General features: G+C 46.9%; 1 protein-coding gene across 6 annotated transcripts in view; it reads left to right on the top strand.

The window, feature by feature from the left end:
• Nucleotides 1-13,997, top strand: part of LOC144682263 (protein CBFA2T3-like) — a 182,684-nt gene extending 168,687 nt beyond the window's left edge. For all 6 annotated transcript variants that reach the window (XM_078544717.1, XM_078544719.1, XM_078544718.1 and 3 more), the window contains one exon: nucleotides 10,922-13,997. In XM_078544717.1, the coding sequence (XP_078400843.1) occupies nucleotides 10,922-11,359 (438 nt within the window). In that variant the 3' untranslated portion in view covers nucleotides 11,360-13,997. The remainder of the gene's footprint in view (nucleotides 1-10,921) is intronic.
• The last annotated feature ends 11,043 nt before the right edge of the window (nucleotides 13,998-25,040 follow it).

Here is a 25,040-nt window from a genome sequence, read left to right as displayed (position 1 = left end):
CTCCTCATCTCAGTCCTAAATGATCGGCCCCTTATCCTGAGACTGTGCCCCCGTGTTTTAGATTCCCTGACCAACGGAAACAATCTATCAACCCTGTCAAAACCCTTCAGAATTTTGTAGGTTTCAATGAGATCGCCTCTCATTCTTCTAAACTCCAGAGAATATAAACCCAATTTACTCAGCCTCTCATCATAGGACAACCCTCTCATCCCAGGGACCAATCTAGTGAATCTTCACTGTACCGCCTCCAATGCAAGTATATCCTTCCTTAAATGTGGAGACCAAAACTGCACACACTATTCCAGATATGGTCTCACCAAAACCCTGTACAATTGCAGCAAGTCTTATTTATTCCTGTACTCCAATCCCCTTGCAATAAAGGCCAACATGCCATTTGTCTTCCTAACTGCTTGCTGCACCTACATGCTAACATTCTGTGTTCCTTGTACAAGCACACCCAAGCCTCTTTGAACATCAATACTTGCAACTTTCGCACCTTTTAAAAAATATTCTGCTTTTCTATTCTTAACAACCGAAGTGAATTTCCCTGCATTATACTCCATCTGCCATCTTGTTGCCCACTCACTTAACCTGTCTATATCTCTTTGCAGTCTCTCTGTGTGCCCCCCACAACGTATCTTTCCATCTAGCTTTGTATCATCAGCAAACTTAGGTACAGTACTCTCTGTCTCGTCATCAAAGTCATTCATATAGATTGTAAAAAGCTAGAGACCCAGCACTGATTCTTGCAGCACTCACTATTTACTGTCTGCAAACTTGAAAAAGCCCCATTTATGCCCATTCTCATTTTTCTATCCATTAACCAATCCTGTATCCATGCTAAAATATCACCCCCAACTCCATGAGCCCTTATCTTGGCTATTAATCTTTTGTGTGGCACCTTATCAAATACCTTTTGGAAATTTAGGTTTACTACATCTACCGGTTCCTCTTTATCTATCCTACCAGTTATAGCCTGAAAAAACTGTAATAAATTTGTAAAACCGTGTTGATTTCTTCTAATTATGCATTGCTTTTCTAAATGCATTGTTAAGACTCCCTTAGTAATAGATTCCAGCATTTTCCCAACAACACATGTTAGGTTAACTGACCTGTAGTTCACTATTTTCTTTCTTCTTCCTTTCTTGAGAAGTGGTGTAACATTTACCAACTTCCAATCTAATGGGACCATTCCCAAATCTGAGAAATTTTGGAAAATCATAGCCAGCACATCCACTATCTCTGCAGATGTCTCTTTTAGAACACTAAGCTGTATGCCATCAGGTCCCAGGGATTTGTCAGATTTTAGTCCCTCAAGTTTCACCAATTCTTTTTCTTTCCTGATATCAATTTCCTCACACTTTTTAACCCCTAGGTTACTGTCTATTTCCAGTATGAAACTTGTGTCTTCTACTGTGAAGACAGACACAAAATATTTGTTCAATGCCTCTGCCATTTCTTCATACCCCACGATAATTTCTCCTGTCTCTGCTTCTAAGGGGCTAACATTTACTTTAGCTACTCTCTTTCTCTTTATATACTCTTACAATCTGTTTTTATATTTCTGGCTAGTTTACTCTCATTCTACTTTTTCCCTTTTTATCAACGTTTTCGTGGCCCTCTGCTGGTTTCTATACACACCTGAGCCTCTTCTTTTAATCCAATAGGAGATTAGAAAGAGGAGTTGATGCCTGGGGAAGATCAGCAATGATCTTATTGAATGGCGGGGCAGGCTTGAGGGGCCGAATGGCCTACTCCTGCTCCTATTTCTTATGTTCTTAATAATATCCTAAACTTCCTGAGAGAGCCACGGAGAGATCTTTCTTGCTGAGTTCTTGTTTTAAATGGAATGTATTTTTGTTGAAGATTTTGAATTATTTCTTTAAATGTTTCCCAATGTTCATTTACCTCCATACTATTTAGTCTGTTTATCCAATTAACCTTAGCCAGTTCTCCCCTTATACCTATGTAATTAGCTTGTTTAAGTTTAAGATTCTGGTTTACGATTGGAGTATGTCATTTTCAAATTTAACATTTAGTTGAATGGTATTATGATCACTATTTCCCTGTCGATTTTTTACTATGACATTACCAATTAACCCTGCTTCATTACATAATACTAGATCTATGGTAGCTTCATCCCTAGTCAGTTCAGCAACATATTTCTCCAAGAAACTGGCATGAAAACCTTCTACAAACTCATCTCCTAGACCACCCTTGCCAATTTCATTGTCCCCGTTTATGTGAAGATTAAAGTCCCCCATAAATGAAAAGAGTATAGTGAATAATGAGCTGTGGGCACAGATTGACATTATGGAATTATGACCTTTTTTAGCCCAGAGAGGGGTAGGAATGGCACTTTAATGTTCCTGGTTACAGGGTTTTCAGATGAGATAGAGAGGGGGAGTAAAAAGATGAGGGTAACAATATTGATTAAAGAAACAATTAAAGGCATGAAAAGGGTTGATATGTTAGAGGAATCATCAAATGATGTTATATATGTTTTGAACTAATGAACAAAAAAGGGGCAGTCACACTGCTGGGTGTATGCTCTAGACCCCCAAACAGTCAGAGGAGGATAGAAGAGCAGATTTCGTGGCAATTTCTGAGAACACTAAACCAATAAGGCAGTAATAGTGTCGGATTTCAATTACCCTCATATTAACTGGGATACGTAAATTTTTATTCATTCATGGGATGTGGGCATTGCTGGTAGGCCAGCATTTATTGTCCATCCCTAGTTGCCCTTGAGAAGGTGGTGGTGAGCTGCCTTCTTGAATCACTGCTGTCCATGTGGTGTAGGTACACCCACTGTGCTGTTAGGAAGGGAATTCCAGGATTTTGACCCAGCGACAGTGAAGGAACGGCGATATATTTCTAAGTCAGGATGGTGAGTGGCTTGGAGGGGAACTTCCAGGTGGTGATGTTCCCATCTATCTGCTGCCCTTGTCCTTCTAGATGGTAGTGGTCGTGGGTTTGGAAGGTGCTGTCGAAGGAGCCTTGGTGAATTCCTGCAGCGCATCTTGTAGATGGTACACACTGCTGCTACTGTGCGTCGGTGGTGGAGGGAGTGAATGTTTGTGGATGTGGTGCCAATCAAGCAGGCTGCTTTGTCCTGGATGATGTCAAGCTTCTTGAGTGTTGTTAGAGCTGCACTCATCCAGGCAAGCAGGGAGTATTCCATCACACTCCTGACTTGTGCCTTGTGGATGATGGACAGGCTTTGGGGAGTCAGGAGGTGAGTTACTCGTCACATGATTCCTAGCCTCTGACCTGCTCTTGTAGCCACAGTATTTATATGGCTAGTCCAGTTCAGTTTCTGGTCAATGGTAACCCCCAGGATGTTGATAGTGGGGGATTCAGTGATGGTAATGCCATTGAATGTCAAGGGGCGAGGGTTGGATTCTCTCTTGTTGGAGATGGTCATTTTCTGGCACTTGTGTGGCGCAAATCCCAAGCCTGGATATTGTCCAGGTCTTGCTACATTTGGACATGGATTGCTTCAGTGTCTGAGGAGTTGCGAATGGTGCTGAACATTGTGCAATCATCAGCGAACATCCCCACTTCTGACCTTATGATGGAAGGAAGGTCATTGATGAAGCAGCTGAAGATGGTTGGGCCGAGGACACTACCCTGAGGAACTCCTGCAGTGATGTCCTGGAGCTGAGATGACTGACCTCCAACAACCGCAAACATCCTTCTTTGTGCTAGGTGTGACTCCAACCAGTGGAGAGTTTTCCCCCTGATTCCCATTGACTCCAGTCTTTCTCGGGCTCCTTGATGCCACACTCGGTCAAATGCTGCCTTGATGTCAAGGGCAGTCACTCTCACCTCACCTCAGGAGTTCAGCTCTTTTGTCCATGTTTGAACCAAGGCTGTAATGAGGTCAGGAGCTGAGTGGCCCTGGTAGAACCCAAACTGGGCATCAGTGAGCAGGTTATTGCTGAGCAAGTGCCGTTTGATAGCACTGTTGATGACCCCTTCCATTACTTACTGATGATCGAGAGTAGACTAGGAAGTTCTGAGGAACAAAGGGACCTTGGCGTGTGTGTCCATAGATCTCTGAAGGCAGAGGGGCATGCTGGTGGGGTGGTGAAAAAGGCATATGGGACACTTGCCTTTATCAATCCAGGCATAGATTACAAAAGTAGGGAGGTCATGTTGGAGTTGTATAGAACCTTGGTGAGGCCACAGCTGGAGTACTGTGTGCAATTCTGGTCGCCACATTATAGGAAGGATGTGATTGCACTGGAGGGGGTGCAGAGAAGATTCACCAGGATGTTGCCTGGGATGAAACATTTAAGTTAGGAAGAGAGATTGGATAGACTTGGGTTGTTTTCGTTGGAGCAGAGAAGACTGAGGGGCGACCTGATCGAGGTGTACAAGATTATGAGGGGCATGGGCAGGGTGGATAGGGAGCAGCTGTTCCCCTTAGTTGAAGGGTCAGTCACAGGGGGGCATAAGTTCAAGGTGAGGGGCAGGAGGTTTAGGGGGGATGTGAGGAAAAACCTTTTTACCCAGAGGGTGGTGACGGTCTGGAATGCGCTGTCTGGGAGGGTGGTGGAGGCGGGTTGCCTCACATCCTTTAAAAAGTACCTGGATGAGCACTTGGCACATCATAACATTCAAGGCCATGGGCCAAGTGCTGGTAAATGGGATTAGGTAGGTAAGTCAGGTATTTCTCATGTGTCAGTGCAGACTCGATGGACCGAAGGGCCTCTTCTGCACTATGATTCTGTGATTCTGTGATGGGGCGGTAATTGGTCGGGTTGGATTTGTCCTGCTTTTTTTTTGTGTACAGGACATACCTGGGCACTTTTCCACATAGCTGGGTAGATGCCAGTATTGTAGCTGTACTGGAACAGCTTGGCTAGGGGCGCGGCAAGTTCTGGAGCACAATTCTTCAGTACTATTGCCAGAATATTGTCAGGGTTCATAGCCTTTGAAGTATCTAGTGCCTTCAGCCATTTCTTGATATCACGTGGAGTGAATCGAATTGGCTGAAGACTGGCAGCAGATACATGGGAACACTATCACCTGCAACTCCCCTCTGAGCCACTCTCCCTCCTGACTTGGAAATATATCGTTGTTCCTTCACTGTCACTGGGTCAAAATCCTGGAATTCCCTTCCTAACAGCACTGTGGATGTACCTACACCACATGGAATTCAGCAGTTCAAAAAGGCAACTCACCACCACCTTCTCAAGGGCAGCTGGGGATGGGCAATAAATGCTGGTCCAGCCAGTGAAGCCCACATCCCATGAACAAATTTTTAAAAAGTCATTTATATATCACAGAAAAGCAGTGGTTCTCATACTGACCCTTGGGGGATCTTAACGAATACCGTCTCAAAATCCAAATATGTTACATCGACTGGTTCATCAACAGGACTTTAAACTAGAAAGTAGGGGGGAAGGGTAAAACTCCAAGAAATATGACTAATGGGAAACAAAGCAGCAGGTTAGCATGTGAGGGGGTGGATTCAACTTCATGGAAAATTATAAAAAAACTGAAAAGGAGAGCCCAGGAGAGGCTATTAAATTCTCCAGAGCACAAAATAGGACAGAGTGTTTGGAAAGGGTTAGGAATCTAACTTCAAGCACATCAGATAAAGGGACAACAATGAGAAAGGGGACGGGAAATACAGGACTGAAAGTGTTTTATCTGAATGCACGCAGTATACGAAATAAGGTAAATGAGCTTGTGGCGCAGATTGAAATTGGCAGGTATGATGTGGTGGGCATCACGGAGACATGGCTGCAAGGGGATCAGGACTGGGAGCTAAATATCCAAGGATATACATCCTATCAAAAAGATAGGCAGGTTGGCAGTGGAGGTAGGGTTGCTTTGTTAGTAAGAAATTCAATTAAATCGATAGCAAGAAACGACGTAGGGTCAGATGATGTAGAATCTGTGTGGTTAGAGTTGAGGAACCGCAAAGGTAAAAAAAACCATAATGGGAGTTTTGTACAGGCCTCCAAACAGTAGTCAGGATGTGGGGCACAAGATACACCAGGAGATAGAAAAGGCGTGTAAGAAAGGCAAGGTTACAGTGATCAAGGGGGATTTCAATATGCAGGTAGACTGGGAAAATCAGGTTGGTAGTGGATCCCAAGAAAAGGAATTTGTGGAATGCCTACGAGATGGCTTTTTGGAGCAGCTTGTGGTGGAGCCCACTAGGGAACAGGCAATTCTAGATTTAGTGATGTGTAATGAGGCAGATTTGATAAGGGAGCTTAAGGTGAAGGAACCCTTAGGAGGAAGTGACCATAATATGATAGAATTTACCCTGCAATTTGAGAGGAGAAAGCTGGAATCAGGTGTAATGGTATTACAGTTGAATAAAGGCAACTACAGAGGCATGAGGGAGGAGCTGGCCAGAATTGACTGGGAGATGAGCCTAGCAGGAAAGACAGTGGAACAGCAATGGCAGGAGTTTCTGGGAGTAATTTGGGAGACACAACAAAAATTCATCCCTAGGAAGAAGAAGCATAATAAAGGGAGGACGAGGCAACCATGGCTGACAAGGGAAGCCAGGGACAGCATAAAAGCTAAAGAGAAAGCATACAATGCGGCGAAGAGCAGTGGGAAACCAGGGAATTGGGAAGCCTACAAAAACCAACAAAGGACAACTAAAAAAGAAATAAGGAGGGAGAAGATTAAATATGAGGGTAAACTAGCCAGTAATATAAAAGAAGATTGCAAGAGTTTTTTTAGATATATAAAGTGTAAGAGAGAGGCAAAAGTGGACATTGGGCCGCTGGAAAATGATGCTGGAGAAGTAGTAGTGGGGAACAAAGAAATGGCGGAGAAACTGAATAGGTACTTTGCGTCAGTCTTCACGGTGGAAGGCACGAGTAACATCCCCAAAGTTCAAGAGAGTCGGGGGGCAGAAGTGAATATGGTGGCCATTACCAAGGAGAAAGTGCTAGGAAAACTGAAAGGTCTGAAGGTGAATAAATCACCTGGACCAGATGGATTACACCCCAAAATTCTGAAGGAGATAGCTAAAGAGGTAGTGGAGGCGTTAATGATGATCTTTCAGGAATCACTGGAGTCAGGGAGGGTCCCAGAGGACTGGAAAATCGCTAATGTAACCCCCCTGTTTAAGAAGGGAGTGAGGCAAAAGATGGGAAATTACAGGCCGATTAGCCTGACCTCGGTCGTTGGTAAGATTTTAGGGTCCATTATTAAAGATGAGATTTCAGAATACTTGGAAGTGCATGGTAAAATAGGGCAAAGTCAGCATGGTTTCTTCAAGGGGAGGTCATGCCTGACAAATCTGTTAGAATTCTTTGAGGAGGTAACGAGTAGGTTAGACAAAGGAGAGCCAATGGATGTTATCTACTTGGACTTCCAGAAGGCCTTTGACAGGGTGCCGCACAGGAGGCTGCTCAGTAAGATAAGAGCCCATGGTGTTAGAGGCAAGGTACTAGCATGGATAGAAGATTGGCTGCCTGGCAGGAGGCAGAGAGTGGGGATAAGGGGGTCCTTCTCAGGATGGCGGCCGGTGACTAGTGGAGTTTTGCAGGGGTCAGTGTTGGGAACACAACTTTTCACTTTATACATTAATGATCTAGGTGAAGGAACTGAGGGCATTCTGGCTAAGTTTGCAGATGATACAAAGATAGGTGGAGGGACAGATAGTATTGAGGAGGCGGGGAGGCTGCAGAAGGATTTGGACAGGTTAGGAGAAAGGGCAAAGAAATGGCAGATGGAATACAACGTGGGGAAGTGTGAGGTCATGCACTTTGGAAGGAAGAATAGAGGCATAGACTATTTTCTAAATGGGGAGAGAGTTCAGAAATCTGGAGTGCAAAGGGACTTGGGAGTCCTAGTCCAGGATTCTCTTAAGGTTAACTTGCAGGTTGAGTCGGTAGTTAGGAAGGTAAATGCAATGTTGGCATTTATTTCGAGAGGACTAGAATACAGAAGCAGGGATGTGCTGCTGAGGCTTTATAAGTCTCTGGTCAGACCACATTTAGAATATTGTGAGCAATTTTGGGCCCCGTATCTCAGGAAAGATGTGCTGGCCCTGGAGAGGGTCCAGAGGAGGTTCATGAGAACAATCCCAGGAATGAAAGGCTTAACATATGAGGAACGTTTGGGGACTCTGGGTCTATACTCGATGGAGTTTAGAAGGATGAGGGGGGATCTGATTGAAACTTACAGAATACTGAAAGGCCTGGATAGAGTGGATGTGGGGAAGATGTTTCCATTAGTAGGAGAGACTAGGACCTGAGGGCACAGCCTCAGAGTAAAAGGAAGACTTTTTAGAACAGAGATGAGGAGAAATTTCTTTAGCCAGAGAGTGGTGAATCTATGGAATTCATTGCCACAGAAGGCTGTGGAGGCCAGGTCATTGAGTGTATTTAAGACCAAGATAGATAGGTTCTTGATTGGTAAGGGGATCAAAGGTTATGGGGAGAAGGCGGGAGAATGGGATTGAATGGCGGAGCAGACTCGATGGGCCGAATGGCCTAATTTCTGCTCCTATGTCTTATGGTCTTATGGTTCCCCTTATCTATATTACTGGTTACACCTCAAAAGATTAATAGTTTTGTCCAAAGTGATTTTCCTTCCATAAAATATTTGGCATCTTTGAAAGTAGATCAGTAACCAGGCCCAGATGAAATATATCCTGGACTGTTAAAGAAACAATGGAGGAAATTACAGAGGCTCTGACCATTATATGTCAATCCTGCCTGACCACATTTATTCTCTCTAATCATTTCCAAGTGCCCTGTTTGCCATGTCTCTAATAATAGATTCTAGCATTTACCCAGCTACTGATCTAACTGGCCTCCAGTTCCCTGTTTTCTCTTTTCCTGAACAGCGGTGTTGCATTTGCAACCTTCCTAGCCATGAAGACATTCCAGAATCTAGGGACTTCTGGAAGATCAAATCTAGTACATGCACTATCTCTGTAGTCACTGCTTTTAAAATATTAAAATGTAGACCATTAGGCACAGGAGATTTGTCCCTTTGTCCCATCAATTTCTCCAGTACTTTTTCTTTACCGATATTAATTAATTCAAGTCCTTGGACTCTAGGTTCCCCAATATTTCTGTTTGTTTGTTGTATTTTCGATGTGAAGGTAGATACAAAATATGTATATTTTAATTTATTCTTTCAAAGGATGTGGGTGATGCTGGCTCTGCCAGCATTTATTGCCATTAGAAGGTGGTGGTTAGCTGCCTTTCAGACCTGCTGTAGTCCATTTGTTTAACGTCTCAGCTATTTCCCTTTATAATTTCTCCTATCTCTGTCTCCAACTCTAAGGGACTTACTTTTGCTAATCTCTTCTTTTTTACTCACTTGTAAGAGCTCTTACAATTCAGTGTTTATATGTCTTGCTAGTTAACTCTCATTCTGTTTTCTTCCTCTACCAATTTCTTTGCTTAAAACAAACCCTCCCAATCTTCAGGCTGACAACTCTTTTTGGCAACATTATAAGCCTCTTCTTATAATGAAATATTATTTTTAATTTCTCCATTTAAATATGGTCATACCATTTTTCCAGTGGAGGTTACATTCTTCAAAGGAATGTATATCCATTCAGAGTTGTGAATTATTTCTTTAAATGTTTGCCATTGCTTTTCTTCCATCATAATCTAATTTCGCAATTTACCTCCACCAACTTGACCCCGCCATGCTTCTGTAATTGGCTTTGTTTAAATTCATGACGCTGGTTTTAGGCTTAACCCTATCACTCATAGGTTCAATATAACACTCTATCATGTTATGATCACTTTTTCCCAAAGGATCCTTTACTATACAATTGCAAATTAATCCTGTTTCATTGCGCAATACCAGAAAATGCTGGAAAAACTCAGCAGATCTGGCAGCATCTGTGGAGAGAAAAAGAGTTAACGTTTCGAGTCCATATCACTCTTCTTCAGAGTCCTACAGACTCAAAACGTTAACTTTGTTTCTCCCTCTGCAGATGCTGCCAGATCTGCTGAGTTTTTCCAGCATTTTCTGTATTTTTTCATCTTTCCAGCATCTGCAGTATTTTGCTTTTATTTTAGTGTGAGTTAAAGAATAAGTAACAGTAAAGGGATAGCAGGTGAAAGTGAGGGACTGAGTCATAGCAAGGTGGTAAGTAGTGTGGGCCAGAGCACAGGGAGCTTTACTCTGTATCTAACCCCGTGCTGTACCTGTCCTGGGAGTGTTTGATGGGACAGTGTAGAGGGAGCTTTACTCTGTATCGAACCCCATGCTGTACCTGTCCTGGGAGTGTTTTTTGGGACAGTGTAGAGGGAGCTTTACTCTGTATCGAACCCCGTGCTGTACCTGTCCTGGGAGTGTTTGATGGGGACAGTGTAGGGAGCTTTACTCTGTATCTAACCCCGTGCTGTACCTGTCCTGGGAGTGTTTGATGGGGACAGTGTAGGGAGCTTTACTCTGTATCTAACCCCGTGCTATGCCTGTCCTGTGAGTGTTTGATGGGGACAGTGTAGAGGGAGCTTTACTATGTACCTAACCCCGTGCTGTACCTGTCCTGGGAGTGTTTGATGGGGACAGTGTAGAGGGAGCTTTACTCTGTATCTAATCCCGTGCTGTACCTGTCCTGGGAGTGTTTGATGGGGACAGTGTAGAGGGAGCTTTACTCTGTATCTAACCCCGTGCTGTACCTGTCCTGGGAGTGTTTAATGGGGACAGTGTAGAGGGAGCTTTACTCTGTATCTAACCCCGTGCTGTACCTGTCCTGTGAGTGTTTGATGAAGACAGTGTAGAGGGAGCTTTACTCTGTATCTAACCCCGTGCTGTACCTGTCCTGGGAGTGTTTGATGGGGACAGTGTAGAGGGAGCTTTACTCTATCTAATCCCGTGTCATACCAATACTTACAATGTGTTCATGTACCAGACCTGACGTTGGGTAGCTGTGCCAGTGACGGTTGGAGCTTGTGTCTTACAGAGCTGTTGGAATTGTGGTCGGAAGGCAAGTGAAACCTGCAGTGGCTGCAACACGGCACGTTACTGCGGCTCCTTCTGTCAGCACAAGGACTGGGAGAAGCATCACCATGTTTGTAGACAAAATTTTCAGGGCCTGCAAGTTTCTAGCATTGCCACCAACTCCAGCTCTGGCAGCCAGAACACTGCCATCAGCTCCCTCTCCGGCAGCCAGAACACTGCCACCAGCTCCCTCTCCGGCAGCCAGAACACTGCCATCAGCTCCCTCTCCGGCAGCCAGAACACTGCCACCAGCTCCCTCTCCGGCAGCTCCAGCAGCCAGGCCCAGCCAGATGCCGTTGCCAGCAGTGGGGCCCAAAGCCCCAGAGACACTGGATCTACAACTGCCTCCTGCTCTGTCACTCCCCCCACCCCAATCCCAGTCGAAACTGCCACTCACTAACCTACAACACAACTTTACAGCTACCTGAAGACTTCATTGAACTTTGACCTCTGAATGACCTCTTGCCCCTTGTTAATCCTCAGCGTTTCTGTAACCTCATTTGATCCAGACGAGAGAAAGAAATCCACCTGCTTTTTTATTCATTTTTTTGGTTATTTACCAAACGTTCCCTCTTCTACAGTGTCACAGCTTCTGCACGTTATTTGGAGATATATATCTCTGGGTGATGCCCTGTGATGCCTCTGGGTTGGACTGGAAACTCTGCAGAAACAACTTAAACTTCAGCAAGAACCGAAACTCAGTTAGACTAAGGAAAGCTTCTAATCTAGATAATACTTGTAAACTGCTTTAAGAATTCCAAAAATAATCACTTGGGCACTCTCTACCCTCGGACACTCGGACCCTCTCTCTCAGGCACTCGGACCCTCTCTCGGGCACTCGGACCCTCTCTCTCAGGCACTCGGACCCTCTCTCGGGCACTCGGACCCTCTCTCTCAGGCACTCGGACCCTCTCTCGGACACTCGGACCCTCTCTCTCGGGCACTCAGACCCCCTCTCCCTTGGGCACTCAGACCCTCTCTCGGACACTCGGACCCTCTCTCTCGGCTACTCGAACCCTCTCTCGGGCTCTCAGACCCTCCCTCTCGGCTACTCGGATCCTCTCTCAGGCACTCGGACCCTCTCTCTCGGCTACTCGAACCCTCTCTCGGGCTCTCAGACCCTCCCTCTCGGCTACTCGGATCCTCTCTCAGGCACTCAGACCCTCTCTCTCAGCTACTCGAACCCTCTCTCGGGCACTCGGACCCTCTCTCTCGGCTTCTCGGACCCTCTCTCGGGCTCTCGGACCCTCTCTCGGGCTCTCAGACCCTCCCTCTCGGCTACTCGAACCCTCTCTCGGGCACTCGGACCCTCTCTCTCGGCTTCTCGGACCCTCTCTCGGGCTCTCGGACCCTCTCTCGGGCTCTCAGACCCTCCCTCTCGGCTACTCGAACCCTCTCTCGGGCACTCGGACCCTCTCTCGGGCTCTCAGACCCTCCCTCTCGGCTACTCGGATCCTCTCTCAGGCACTCGGACCCTCTCTTTCGGGCACTTGGACCCTCCCTCTCGGCTACTCAGACCCTCTCTCGGGCACTCAGAACCCCTCTCTTGGGCACTCGGATCCTCTCTCTTGGGCACTCGGACCCTCTCTCTCGGGCACTCAGACCCCCTCTCTTGGGCACTCGCACCCTCTCTCTCGGGCACTCGGACCCTCTCTCCCGGGCGCTCGGACCCTCTCAAGCACTCAAAACATCGGGCACTTGGATCCTTGGGCACTCAGACCCTCTCTTGGACACTCAGACCCTCTCTCTCTCGGGCACCCAGACCCTCTCTCTCTCTCGGGCACCCAGACCCTCTCTCTCTCTCGGGCACTCAGACCCTCTCTCTCTCGGGCACTCAGACCCTCTCTCTCTCGGGCACTCAGATCCTCTCTCTCTCGGGCACTCAGACCCTCTCTCTCTCGGGCACTCAGACCCTCTCTCTCTCGGGCACTCAGACCCTCTCTCTCTCGGGCACTCAGACCCTCTCTCTCTCGGGCACCCAGATCCTCTCTCTCTCGGGCACCCAGACCCTCTCTCTCTCGGGCACTCAGATCCTCTCTCATAAACTCAGATCCTTTCTCGGGCACTCAGATCCTCTCTCTCTCGGGCACTCAGATCCTCTCTCTCTTGGGCACTCGGACCCTCTCTCGGGCACTCAGATCCTCTCTCTCTCTCGGGCACTCAGACCCTCTCTCGGGCACTCGGACTCTCTCTCGGGCACTCAGATCCTCTCTAGTGCGCTTTCCAAGAAATTACCAGTTCCATGCTTTGACACACACACACACTCAACACAAAAGTACTCCCGGTTGAACCTTGGCATTCAGGCACACCCACTCACCCTCAAGATACCCACTCACCCTCAAGATACCCGCTCACCTTCAAGACACCCGCTCACTCTCAAGACACCCGCTCACTCTCAAGACACCCGCTCACCCTCGAGACACCCGCTCACCCTCGAGACACCCGCTCACCCTCGAGACACCCGCTCACCCTCGAGATACCCGCTCACCCTCAAGATATCCACTCACCCTCGAGGCTCACCTTCCACCCTCGAGACACCTGCCCTCACACACACACACAGATATACTTGTGTTCACACTCACAGATAGAGCAAACTACCTTGCTAGCCAGCCAAGAAAATACCAGACGCACCTCAACTCCAAAGTAAACCCAAAAAAAACACCCTGTCTCAAACCTGTGTTGCACTGCCAAAGTCACTGGTGAAAGAGAGCAGCAGTCTGGAACTCACCGAGCAAGTGTGGAGCATCTATGGTGACCCCAGGCCAGACAAGCATGAGTGATACAGTGGAAAGGGCTCCTGTCTTTTTTACAGATTTACAGATATGACTAGTTTGATTTGTGATTGTCAGATATCCTAAAGACACAGAGTTACAGCAGAACCAGTGAGAGTGAGCATGTGAAGGATTCACTTTCAGCGAACTCACCACTCTTAATATAATGAGAAAAGCACCTGCTGAGGAAATGATGCCATTTTTTTGCTTTGTGAAGAAAGGAACTGAAAGATGTCAATAAATGTGACAATCATTTAATTTTTAAAATCTTTTTTTAAGCATGAATGATGTTTTGACTTGCTGGACTCTTTCAATTTTCTACCTCCCTTCAATCTTTTCTCTCACTCTATTTTTGGTGCCGATCTCCATAAGGACAGTTTTTGATGGACAGATATTTGTTGTCCGCTGTATTTCAATGTGATCTTCTGTGTTGTTCAGGTGTTTTTTTCAAACTTGTGAGAGTTTCCTGTGTGGACTGAATTCTTAGGAGACAAAAAAAACTTCCCTCCAACCCACCCCCTTCTCCATCCCTCCCCATCCTCATCTCCTCCTCACTCCCTTATCCACCTTATTCCCCCTCCTCCTCACTGCCTCTCCCCCTCACTCTCAGCCCCTCCTCCTCACCCCTTGTCCTCACTCCCTACTACTCCTCACTCCCTCCAACTCACACCCTCTTCCTCTCCTCTGCTCACTCCCTCCTCCTCAGTCTCTCATCCTCAGTCTTGCCTCCCCCTCATCACCCCCTGATCTTTACAATATCTGCCTCGCCCCCTTCCTTGCTCCCCTCCTCCACTCCCCCTTCTTCCATCTCTTCTTACCTGCCTTGGCTTCCACTCTTCAATCTTCTTCCTATTCCCTCTTCCCCCTGCCCCACTTCCCATCAGTAATAGTAGTGGGGAGAGAGTGGGTCTGGTTTTGGTTCTGACTCCATTTAGTAGGTCTTTCTGCTACTAGGTGAAATCTCAGGATTACAGAGCCAGTGAGGGGAAACCGAAAGCACAGTGACATTCAAACCATTTCCAGTCCTTTTTTTGGACTAAACATTCAGTTATTGAGTGGCTGCATTCTTTAGTTTGGACAAAAAAGGAACAAAATGAAAATGCTGGGATCCTCAGCAGGTGTATGGAGAGGAGATTATCTTTCATCAGAACTGAGCTCAGAACTGGAACCAACATAATGAACCTGTCACCTCTCTCCTGCAGAGTGTTTGGAGCATGCTCTGTTTTTACAACTGTAGTCGATGTGTCAGTGAATTTTCTGTTTGGATCACATTATAATTCATTTCCCCATTGGTGAAGCTCAGAGATTCCTTGGGCAATGTTTGTTGAGGTTGGCAGATTTGAGTAATCATTATCTGTTTGGAATGTCAGCGACACACTGTGGCACAGATGCAAATTCACCCTCCTTCAAGTCTTGTAGCACGACCCAGTGCCAAAGGAGGCTGGGACAGCTGACAAAATGAGAGGTCAAAGTCTCAGTGTGTGATGACCGGTCACTCCCCCAATGGTGTAACTGGTCACTCCCCCAGTGTGTAAACCGGTCACTCCGCCAGTGGTGTAATGACCGGTCACTCCCCCAGTGGTGTAATGACCGGTCACTCCCCCAGTGGTGTAATGACCGGTCACTCACCCAGTGGTGTAATGACCGGTCACTCACCCAGTGGTGTAATGACCGGTCACTCCCCCAGTGGTGTAATGACCGGTCACTCCCCCAGTGGTGTAATGACCGGTCACTCCCCCAGTGGTGTAATGACCGGTCACTCCCCCAATGTGTGATGACCGGTCACTCCCCCAGTGGTGTAATGACCGGTCACTCCCCCAGTGTGTGATGGCCGGTCACTCCCCCAGTGTGTGATGACCGGTCACTCCCCCAGTGTGTGATGACCGATCACTCCCCCAGTGTGTAAGTAGTCACATTCCACCTCCCCTCCCCCCACAGTAACTGGTGACAGTCCCCTCCACACCACCCCCCCACCCCACACCGGTCACTGACAGTCTCTCTAATGCGATAGAGGAGATCAAACCCCAGTGCTTTCTGCTCAAGGGCCACTCTCACAACAGAAACATTGCTGCTACATTCTCAAAGCACTGAGACTGCAATGGAGGGAAATGATTCTTATTTTATTTATTATCTGATATATGGAAAATGCCTGTTTTTCTTAGATTTCAGTAAGAGGTAATATGTAAAATATCGAAGGTGTTTTCTGCAGCCTCTGTACTTTTTTCCCCCCCAAGTTCCTCTCTTTTTCTCTCTCTCTCACACCGCCTCTCGGTCTTTGCGTTGCAGATGTCCTGTTGCTCATCAATTTCTGCACAAAACCAGTCAGTTCGACGTGTGAGCACGGCTCCTAATTCTGGCAAACATCTGGATAGAGAACAGCTGTGGCCCTGGGACTATCCCATTTGACTGATCAATGAGTTAGAAAAGTTTTTTAACACACTGACTCCAGATCCACCCTCCTCCCTCCTAAGCTCCCCCAGGCACCATTGAGCTCAATCAATCTGCTTGAGCTATAGAGTCCAGGAAGTATCGCGGAATAGCTGTTCTAGGCGCTTCTGCACACTGCGAAATGGTACCTGTCGACCCCTCTCTCTGGGGTATGGGAACCCTATCCACCCTCTCCAGGAGACGAATACTCTTTGTCGCTTTTTCTATTCGTTCATGGGATGTGGGTGTCACTGCAAAGCCAGCATTTATTGCCCATCCCTAATTGCCCTTGAGAAGGTGGTGGTGAGCTGCCTTCTTGAACCACTGCAGTCCATGTAGTGTAGGTACACCCACCGTGCTTTTAGGGAGGGAGTTCCAGGATTTTGACCCAGCAACAGTGAAGGAACGGTGATATATTTCCAAGTCAGGATGGTGAGTGGCTTGGAGGGGAACTTCCAAGTGGTGTTTTCTTCCATACACCTGCTGCCCTTGTCCTTCTAGATGGTAGTGGTTGCAGGTTTGGAAGATGTTTGTTGTCAAAGCTACCTTGGCGGGTTGCTGCAGTGTATCCTATATATGGTACACACTGTACACTGGTGGTGTTGGGAGTGAATGCTTAAGATGGTGGATAGGTTGCCAATCAAGTGGACTGCTCTGTTCTGGATGAGGTTGAGTTTCTTGAGTGTTGTTCAAACAGAACACATTCAGTAAGGTGGAGAGTATTCCATCACATTCCTGATTTGTGCCTTGTAGATGTGGACAGGCTTTGAGTCAGGAGGTGAGTGACTCGCCGAAGGGTTCCTAGCCTCTGACCTGCTCTTGTCATCATAGTATTTATATGGCGAGTCCAGTACAGCTTCTGGTTATGGTGATTCCCCAAGATGTTGTTGGTGCGGATTCAGCGATGGTAATGCCGTTGAATGTCAAGGAGAGATGGTTGGACTTCCTCTTGTTGGAGATTACCTGGCACTTAAGCGGCAAATACCATTCATGCCACACATCAGCCCAGGCCTGAATGCGCCATGTCTTGCTGCATATGGGCACAGTCTGTTATGACATCCGAGGAATCACGAATGGTGCTGAACATTGTGCAATCATCAGTAAATATCCCCACTTCTGACCTTACGATGGAAGGAAGGTCATTGATGAAGCAGCTGAAGATGGTTGGGCCCAGGACACTACCCTGAGGAACTCATAGGCACATAGAAGACACAGAAACTAGGAGCAGGAGTAGGCAATTCGGCCCTTTAAGCCTGCTCCGCCATTCAATATGCTCATGGCTGATCCTCTATCTCAACACCATGTTCCTGCTTTCTCTCCATACCCCTTGATGCCCCTAATATCCAAAAATTTATCAATTTCTTTCTTGAATATACTCAGTGACCCGGCCTCCACAGCCTTCTGTGGTAGAGAATTCCACAGGTTGACCACCCTCTGAGTGAAGACATTTTTCCTCACCTCAGTCCTAAACGGCCTGACCCGTATCCTGAGACTGTGGCCCCTGGTTCTAAATTTCCCAACCAGGGGAAACATCCTCCCTGCATCCAGTCTGTCTAGCCCTGTTAGAAATTTATACATTTCAATCAGATCCCCTCTCACTCTTTTAAACTCTAGTGAATACAAGCCCAGCCGAACCTGTCTATCCTCACATGTCAATCCTGTCATCCCCAGTAACAGCCTAGTGAACCTGCAGTGATGTCCTGGAGCTGAGATGACTGACCTCCAGAAACTACAACCATCTTCCTTTGTGTAGATATGATTCCAACCTGGGAAGAGTTTTCCCCCGGATTACCATTGACTTCAATTTTGTCAGGACTCCTTGATGTCACACTCGTTCAATACTGCCTTGACGTCAAGGGCAGTCACACCTCACCTCTGGAGTTCAGCTCTTTAGTTCATTTGAGGACCAAGACTGCAATAAGTTCTGGAGCCAAGTGGCCCTGGCAGTACCCATTCGGAGCGTCAATGAGGTTATTAGCGAGTAAGTGTCGCTTGATAGTACCATTGATGAGAACTTCCATCATTTTGCTGATGATTGATAATAGACTGATTGGGCAATAATTGGCTTGATTGAAATTCTTTTTTGTGTACAGGGCACACCTGGGCAATTTTCCACATTGTTGGGTAGATGCAAGTGTTGTAGCTGTACTGGAACAACTTGGCTAGGGGTGCAGCAAATTCTGGAGCACAAGTCTTTAGAAATACAGTCTGAATGTTGTCAGGGTCCATAGCCTTTGCTATATCCAGTGCCTTCAGCCATTTCTTGAAATCATAGGATTCAAATTGGCTGAAAGCGGGAATCTGTGATGCTGGGGACCTCGGGAGGAGGCCGAGATGGATCATCCACTCGGCACTTCTGGTTGAAGGTGGTTGCAAATGCTTCAGCTTTGATTTTTGCACTGATGTGGTGAGCTGCCCCATCGTTGAGGATGGGAATGTTTGTGGAGTCACCTCAGTTTTTTTATTCATTCACAGGATGTGGGCTTCGCTGGCTAGGCCAGCATTTAGTGCTCATCCCTAGTTGTCCTTGAGAAGGTGGTGGTGAGCTGCCTTCTTGAGCCACTGCAGTCCATGTGGTGTAGGTACACCCACAGTGTTGTTAGGGAGGGAGTTCCAGGATTGTGACCCAGCGACAGTGAAGGAACGGTGATATATTTCCAAGTCAGGATGGTGAGTGGCTTCTAGATGGTAGTGGTCATGGATTTGGAAGGTGCTGCCTAAGAACCCTTGGTGAGTTCCTGCAGGGCATCTTGAGGATGGTGCACACTGCTGCCACTGTGCATCGGTAGTGGAGGGAGTGAATGTTTGTGGATGTGGTGCCAATCAAGCAGGCTGCTTTGTCCTGGATGGTGTCAAGCTTTGTGAGTGTTGTGGGAGCTGCACTCATCCAGGCAAGTGGGGAGTGTTCCATCACATTCCTGACTTGTGCCTTGTAGATGGTGGATGGGCTTTGGGGAGTCAGGAGGTGAGTTACTTGTCACAGGATTCCTAGCCTCTGACCTGCTCTTGTAGCCACAGTATTTATATGGCTAGTCCAATTCAGTTTCTGGTCAGTGGTAACCCCCAGGATGTTGACAGTAGGGGATTCAGTGATGGTGATGCCATTGAATGTCAAGGGTTGATGGTTGGATTCTCTCTTGTTGGAGATGGTCATTGCCTGGCACTTGTGTGGCACAAATGTTAGTTGCCACTTGTCAGCCCAAGCCTGGATATTGTCCAGGTCTTGCTGCATTCGGACATGGACTGCTTCAATATCTGAGGAGTTACGAATGGTGCTGAACATTGATCTTATGATGCAAGGAAGGTTGTTGATGAAGCAGCTGAAGATGGTTGTGTCGAGGACGCTACCCTGAGGATCCCGGAAGTGATGTCCTTGGGCTGAGATGAATGACCTCCAACAACCTTTCCTTTGTGCAATGTATGACTCTAACCAGCAGAGAGTTTTCCCCTGATTCTCATTGACTCCAGTTTTGCTAGGGCTCCTTGACGTCACTCTCACTCAAATGCAGCCTTGATGTCACTCTCACTCAAATGCAGCCTTGATGTCAAGGGCAGTCACTCTCACCTCACCTCTGCCCACTGAGGTGAGAAGTACCATAAGAGGTGCCTTTGCAAGATCCTCCAAATCCAGTGGCAAGAAAGGCAGTCCTTGACCAGGTCAATAAGCTTGTTGGTTTGAAATTCCAGCCCCTGAAGTCAGATCCATTTATCCTCAAACTAGAAAACAAATGCTTGTCACTTTCTGCTGAGACCTCATTCTAGCTACAGTCTGGGATTAAGAGCTCAGTGACCTGAGTCAGACTTTGGGAGGAATCCATTTCCATAATTCTTTTTCCTGCAGGGAGATGGAATTTGAATGAGAATTCCAATCTTGAGTTCATGCCACAGAGCTCTACTTAGTAAAGGAAGGCAGGGAGAGAGGGGAGTTATCTGCTGTAAGGTCAGAATGTAATTAATTGAGCATGAAAGTTGAAGGGAAAATGAAGTGAAATTTGGTCAAATAAAATGGGTATACACACACTGAGTCAAGGAGAGCACTGCTGAGGGAGCCAGGCTGGGGCTCATGTGAACTGTTGGAAGCCCTGATTCCTCTCCCACCCACCAAGCCTACTGTTGAAGAGGTGTGAAATAAGTGGTGCTCTATGCAGTAGTACAAACTTCCACCTGTTCACCTTCATTGCTTTCCATTTCCTTCCTGGAATTTGACAAGGTGTTTACCAAAACTCACTTTCACAGCCATATTTCCTTCTTCACTGACTGTCTCCATCTCCAACTTACCCCATGTGGATTCCAACTGAAGTTCCAACTCATGTTTCGAATCCTCCCAGGATTACAGGTATCTCTGGGACATACAACGTTCTTTGGACTGCTGTTCTCACTGCATCCTGAGATCCACACACAGTGCTTTGCGCCGCCATATGTACACACCTGTCCTCTCCCTCCAGCAGCACCGACTCACCCCATCTCAAAGCTGACATCCCCAGTTTCACTTTATTCTTCGTCTCATCCGATGCCTTAACAAGAAACATTTTCTCTTTCTTTAAGGTGTTAAGGAACGCAAACTCCCAACAATTTGATACCAACGCCTACCCAGGACCCTCCACCCCTTCCCGTCCCTCTGACCCTGTCCCGTCTTCTAATCCCAGCCCCGGCCGTGTATTCATCATACCCCTGATCTTCCCCTCTCTGCTGAGTACAGAACGTTCAGCATCAAAGGACTAAGTTTCAAACACTTACACCCTCACCTCAATGAATTCTGGGCTCGGCACGATGCTAAACTCTTCTTCCACTGCCTTCGTCTCCGTGCTCACTTCTTTGGGCAGGAGTCTTCCCCCCCCGTTCAACGGATCCTTTCACCCGCCTCCAGTATTCTCCCTCCCTCTGGCCTCTTACCTGATCTTGATCTTTTCATTGACAACTGTCAGTGTGACATCGGCCGTCTCAATTTCTCTGCTCCTCTCACCCACTCCAACCTGTCTCCATCTAAACTCGCCACACTCCGTTCTCTCAAGTCCAACCCTGACATTGTTATCAAACCTGCCAACAAGGGTGGTGCTGTTGTTGTCTGGCACACTGACCACTACCTCGCAGAGGCTGAACACCAACTGTCAGACACTTCCTCCTACCTCCCCCTGGACCATGACCCCACCAGCGAGCATCAAGCCATTGTTACCAGAACTGTCACTGACCTCATCTCCTCTGGAGATCTTCCCTCCACAGCTTCTAACCTCAGTCTCCCAAACCCAGACAGCCCACTTCTACCTCCTTCCCAAAATTCACAAACAGGACTGTCTCGTTTGACACATTGTGTAAGCCTGTTCCTGCCCCACGGAACTCATTTCTTCCTATCTTGATTCCATTCTCTGTCCCCTTGACCGGTCTCTTCCAACCTACATTTGCGATTCCTCTGATGCCCTAGGTCACATCAACAATTTCCAGTTCCCTGGCCTGAACCACCTTCTCTTCATTATGGGCGGCCAATCCCTCTATACCTCCAACCCCCACAGGGTGGTCTGAAAGCTCTCCGCTTCTTCCTTGAACAGAGGCCTGTACAATCCCCACCCACCCCCACTCTCCTCCGTCTGGCTGAACTTGTTCTCTCGCTGAACAATTTCTCTTTAAACTTGTCTCACTTCCTCCACATAATAGGTGTGGCAATGGGTAGCCGCATGGGCCCCAGTTACACCTATCAGGTATCTTTAATATTCCTTGTTCCACTCCTACTCAGGCCCCCTCCCACAGCTCTTTTTTCGATACGTTGATGACTGTATCAGTGCCGCTTCATGCTCTCGTCTGCACCTGGAAAATTTATCGACTTTGTTTCCAATTTCCACCCCTCTATCACCTTCACATGGTCCATCTCCAAAACTTCTCTTCCCTTCCTTAAACTCTGTCTTCATTTCTGGTGATAGACTGTCCATCAATATTCATTGCAAGCCCAATGCCCACAGCTACTCACACCCTGTTTCTTGTAAGGACTCCATCCCATTCTCTCAGTTCCTTCACCTCTGTCACATCTTTTCTGATGATGCTACCTTCCAAAATGGCACTTCTGAGGGTTCCCCCCCACTGTGATTGACAAGGCCCTCTGACCCATCTCTCATGCCTCTGCCCTCACCCCTTCCCAGAACCATAGGGTCCCCATTGTCCTCACTTTTCACCCCACCAGCCTCCACATTCAAAGGATCATCCTCCACCATTTCCACCAACTCCAGCATGATTCCACCACCAAACACATCTCCCCCCGCACCCCCAACATCAGCATTCCATAGGGACTGTTCCTTCTGGAACACCCTGGTCCACTTCTTCATCACCCCCAACTCCTCATTCCCCTCCCACAGCACCTTCGCATGCAATCGCAAAAGGTACAACACTTGCCCCTTTACCTCCTCTCTCCTCATTGTCCAAAGGCCCAAAGACTCCTTTCAGGTTAAGCAGCGCTTCACTTGCACTTCCCTCAATTTGGTCTACTGCATTCGCAGCTCCCAATGTGGTCTCCTCTACACTGGGGAGACTAAATGCAGACTGGGTGACCGCTTTGCTCAGACTTAGCCCTTCCTGTCGCTTGCCATTTCAACACTCCATTCTGCTGTCATGCCCACATGCCCGACCTTGGCCTGCTGCATTGTTCCAGTGAAGCTCAACGCAAACTGGAGGAACAGCACCTCATCTTCCAACTAGGCACTTAACAGCCTTCCAGACTTAACATTGAGTTCAACAACTTCAGATCATAACTCTAAAAAAATTTTATTTGAAAAATTTCTTAATCCTTTTCCCTCAATCCTCACCACCCCCACCCCCCAAAAAACAGGGCCACCTATCACTTGTTCTTATGTTTTGCTTTCACAGAGTGCTGACCCTTGTTCTGCTATCTTACCTTTGTGCCACTATCAGCACCTTCTTTTGTCTTTAACACTACCATTAACAATCCCTTTATCCCGTGTCCATATGTGTCAAATCTCTCCTGAACTCCCACCTATTCCTGACCTTTTATTTTGCTCCATCCCCTCTTAAACAGTATAAAATCCATCACATTTCTACTTCTATTTAGCTCTGAAAAAGTCATACAGACTTGAAACATTAACTCTTTCTCTTTCCACAGATGCTGCCAGACCTGCTGAGTTTTCCCAGCATTTTCTGTTGTTATTTCAGATTTCCAGCATCTGCAGTATTTTGCTTTTATCTGATGTAGACTTTCACTGATTGACATGGGGAGATGGTAGCAGAGTGGAATCCAGAGGCCCAGGCTAATGTCCACGAGGCACAGGTTCTAATCCCACAACAACAGCTGGTGAAACTTAAATTCAATTAATAAAATCTGGAATTGAAAGCTAGTCTCAGTAATGGAGACCATGAAACTATCATTGATTTGTCATAAAAACCCATTGGTTCACTAATGCTCTTTAGGGAAGGATACCTGGACTGGCTGACATGTGACTCCAGGCCCACAGTAATGTGGTTGACTCATAGCAAACCACTCAGTTCAAGGACAATTAGGGGTGGTCAACAAATGCTGACCTTGCCAGCGGAACCCACATCTCATCAAGGAAAAAACAAAAAAAAACTGACTGAAAATTTCTAAACCATAAACCAAGGCAAAATTTGAATCAAGGTAATTTCATGTTCCATGATTAGATTATTTTCAGCAGAGGCTGAACCCACAGAACCTGTGCTCTCAATCCCCGCCCTGACAACTAAAAATAGCACTTTATAAAATATTTAATTTTGTCTGCTAGGGGAGGTTGATTCCTGCATTGAGCCCCATCCAGTGATTGAGGGGACGCTGTTTGTTAAATATAGAGCTGGGAGGTGAAATTCAACCCTAAGCCCCACACTGAGTCCATCACCAAGATCAATTCTGACTTCTGCCACCATCTGTCTACACCCCAGTGTACCTAGTATCAAGGATTGGCTTCTCCAATACTCACTTCTCTGGATCCCTGCCTCCACCCTATCAGCTCTTTACAGCGCCATCCCCACTCTCACTGGTTCAGTGTTCCAATGAACCCTTGTCTCCATATTTAAATCACTCCATACTGTCCCAGTGATCTGCAGCCCTCTACAAATACAATTCCAGCTTCATGGCAATACAGTCCCTGTACACAGCTGCTGTGACTGGGGCTCTTTGCTCATTTGGAGAAGCACTGCTTGGTGATTTTGCTCACCTACCCAGTAAAACCCTTGCATGCTATGCAACATACAGAGTACTAACAGGCCAGAACTGTCATCTGTGTGATGGTCCCATGTTCCTAACAGCCAGTGTGTACACAGCCTGTGCATCTTCTCCAATCACTTTTCTCAGACTAATTGCAGTTCACTGTTGATTCTAGTTTCTGATCAGCCCTGAAATCTGAATTCATTCTTAAATGGTCCAAACATTTCTGTTCCTTTTTGTTTCTCTGCACATCAGGTTCTGCATCCTGATGATAAATCTCAGTAACACACACGTAGCTAGAGACTGAGCGACATAGAAAAGATCGAAAACAATGTATGGGGCTGGATACCGACAGTTCTGTCTACGCTGTGTTGAGTGATATCACAGTGATAGATGATCCAATGCTCTCAAGAGAAGAAAATCAGGCATGATTCTTGCTCCTGATCCATCATACTTGGCTGAAATGTGAGCACATGGGGGACACTGAGCTTGAAGGGATCCCACACAATCCAAGAGCCTGCCTTACTCAGTCTGTATCCTAGAGTCATGGTGGGGGGTGTGGGCGACATTGGGAATAGTTGAAGGACAAGGAACCAATGTTGGTGAAGCTGCCTGAGCAAGAGTGGTAGATTCAGGATGTGAGAGCTGATCTGCAGTGACCAGCATGTTTGGTCCTTATCTGTCATTTCACATATCATTCTGGAAGGACCAACCGCAGTGCGTTGATC

Source organism: Cetorhinus maximus, chromosome 6 (genome assembly GCF_964194155.1).
Source record: "Cetorhinus maximus chromosome 6, sCetMax3.hap1.1, whole genome shotgun sequence".
Lineage (NCBI taxonomy): Eukaryota > Metazoa > Chordata > Chondrichthyes > Lamniformes > Cetorhinidae > Cetorhinus > Cetorhinus maximus.
Note: the sequence above shows the minus strand (reverse complement) of the source record. Positions and strands in the feature narration are given on the sequence as shown.